The sequence below is a fragment of the Acyrthosiphon pisum genome, unplaced genomic scaffold (assembly GCF_005508785.2).
Source record: "Acyrthosiphon pisum isolate AL4f unplaced genomic scaffold, pea_aphid_22Mar2018_4r6ur Scaffold_632;HRSCAF=1084, whole genome shotgun sequence".
In the NCBI taxonomy this organism is placed as follows: domain Eukaryota; kingdom Metazoa; phylum Arthropoda; class Insecta; order Hemiptera; family Aphididae; genus Acyrthosiphon; species Acyrthosiphon pisum.
In genome coordinates, this window is record NW_021776075.1 from 1139 (window position 1) to 3432 (window position 2294).

At 31.5% G+C, this 2294-nt stretch overlaps 1 protein-coding gene across 1 annotated transcript in view; it reads left to right on the plus strand.

The window, feature by feature from the left end:
* Positions 1–948: 948 nt before the first annotated feature.
* The window catches only part of LOC115035063, a 4926-nt gene continuing 3580 nt past the window's right edge, over positions 949–2294 (plus strand). Inside the window, exons 1-2 of the mRNA XM_029492701.1 lie at positions 949–1042; positions 1929–2294. Of these exons, the coding sequence (XP_029348561.1) occupies positions 949–1042; positions 1929–2294 (460 nt within the window). The remainder of the gene's footprint in view (positions 1043–1928) is intronic.

Here is a 2294-nt window from a genome sequence, read left to right on the forward strand (position 1 = left end):
TTCACATGCTTTATATTGTGTAACACATAATCTCAAATAGTGTATTGTATGTTCTGGGTACCTTTTTTACAGGGAGATTTCATCAGTATAAACGAGACATTTTTACATACTCCACTGTGTAACACATACTCTCAAAAAGTGCAATGCTTGTTCACAGTACTTTTTTGTAGCATTCAAATTAGTTTAACCGTTATATAATATGCAGGGCTCGTAAGTCCATGTATTTGCATATAAATCTTTGTAAGTTGTATTTAATGCTAGATTACATATAAATATATTTCAAGGTACCACGGGGTTAAATATGTGAAGTATTATTTTGCATGTTTTTGCTTATTTAGAGGTATTTTTTGCCTGTTTGGCATATTTCTATTTTATCGGACATTCGGACATATTATTCATGATTTTGATGTTCCTATTCATATTATTATAACAATATGCATTTTTTTATGGAAATAAAATGAAACAATCAACATTTGGCGAAAAAAAAACGCGATCGTTTATAATTTTTATTTAAATATTATATACAATTTTTGGGAATTCGGTCGCAACATAAAATTATTAAAATTAAATAGCTATATTAATTATAGTATTATAATAGTAGTAATTACTTCATTCAGTTTATGTGTTTTGGTACACATCACTATTAGATAGAATGATTCTATTAGATTCTAATCAATTCTATCAAAAATGATTTTTTTAAGTAAGCATTTTTTAAGTGCATAATTTTAGATATTTAGTGTATATTATAAATGCATATTTTTTTAAACTTATTAAGGCATATTTCAATGCATATTTTGCCAATTTTGAGTGCATAAGTGTATGCTTATGTAACGAATGTCGTCATCGACATCGTACATTACTCCCTACGTTGAGCACGGCTAATATGCTGAGTGTTAGCAATGGCAAGTGTTTATATATAATGTATGATATATATATATTGCTGACGCGATGTTTAGCTTGCATCGTGTTAATAGACGACCGGGACACCTAGCGGAAGGTCGTAAGAAGTCTGTCAACAGTCAAGAGTCGATAGTCGATAGTCGTAAGTCGTAAGTCGTAAGTGAACAGTCAACAGTCAAGAGTCAATAGTCATAATCGATGGAGGAGTATATGGTCGGCAATCAATAGTCAGAGTGGATGGTCGATAGTGGAACTCGATGGTTGACAACGACCTGAAGAGGACCTACGGAAGACCAACTCAACCCACATTTGGACATCGGCACCCACGACACACCATGGCCCGATCAGTAACCCTGAGTTATAATTTATAAGTATACTTTCGCTGTTGTAACTTGTAGTAGGTAATAACAATACATTAATATTCAATAACAGATACATATATATATATATATTTATATACACACATTGAGTACTTTGCTTCACATAAGGTAACCCTGATCCCTAGTAATAATATCACACACCGAGGTCGAGTCTCCGAGACCTCGTTAATATAAACAAAACGACACCCGTGAGAGCGAGGTGAAGAGTAGACGTTACAGTTGGTGGAGGCGCTCGTCCCTGGAGTCCCGATTTTTTTTGGGGGAAATAATATTTATTTATTTATTTATTAATTTTTTTTTTCTTCTCTTAAGAAAAAATTTCGATTCTAAGGTACACCCCTTGTGTTGTGATATTATTGTTAGGTGTCATGCGAATCTTATGTGAAGTTATTGGCCTAATTATTCTTAATGGATGTCAAATTTTATATTAAATGAAATGTTAATAATCAGGTTGCTAAAGTAACAAAATCAAATATTTTATTTTTAAACGAACACTTTAATTCGGAAATAAATGTAACAAATTTAATAGGTATATTAAGACAAATCGATGAGAATAATTTGGGAGATTTTTTTGAAAATTCGAAATTTGGAAAGATACCTTTATCTGCTAAGGTAGGTAGTTAAAAAATGTACGCTTTGCACATGAAGTCGAATGTTTAAGTAAAGATGAATTTAATGCACTAACACCAGTAGAGAAAAAATTTGAATTCATAATATCTCAGAAAACGGTATCGTGGATACTTTTGTTAGATAAATCAGAAGTAGTCGGTTTTTTAAAATGTTGTAACATACATTGTGAAGAATCGTCAACACTTGTACAATTAAGGGATCTCGCGAAATCAGCATTAAAAACTTTTAGAGGTGGGCTTCTTGATACCGAAGATAAAGATAATTTTAACGATAGTACTGCGGACTTTACCTTTACTGAAAACAAGTTATCATTAGATTTAAATAAAAGCCAAAAAAATCTTAGTGAAAAAAATATTAGTGAACCAAGCTCACAATTAGAATTAG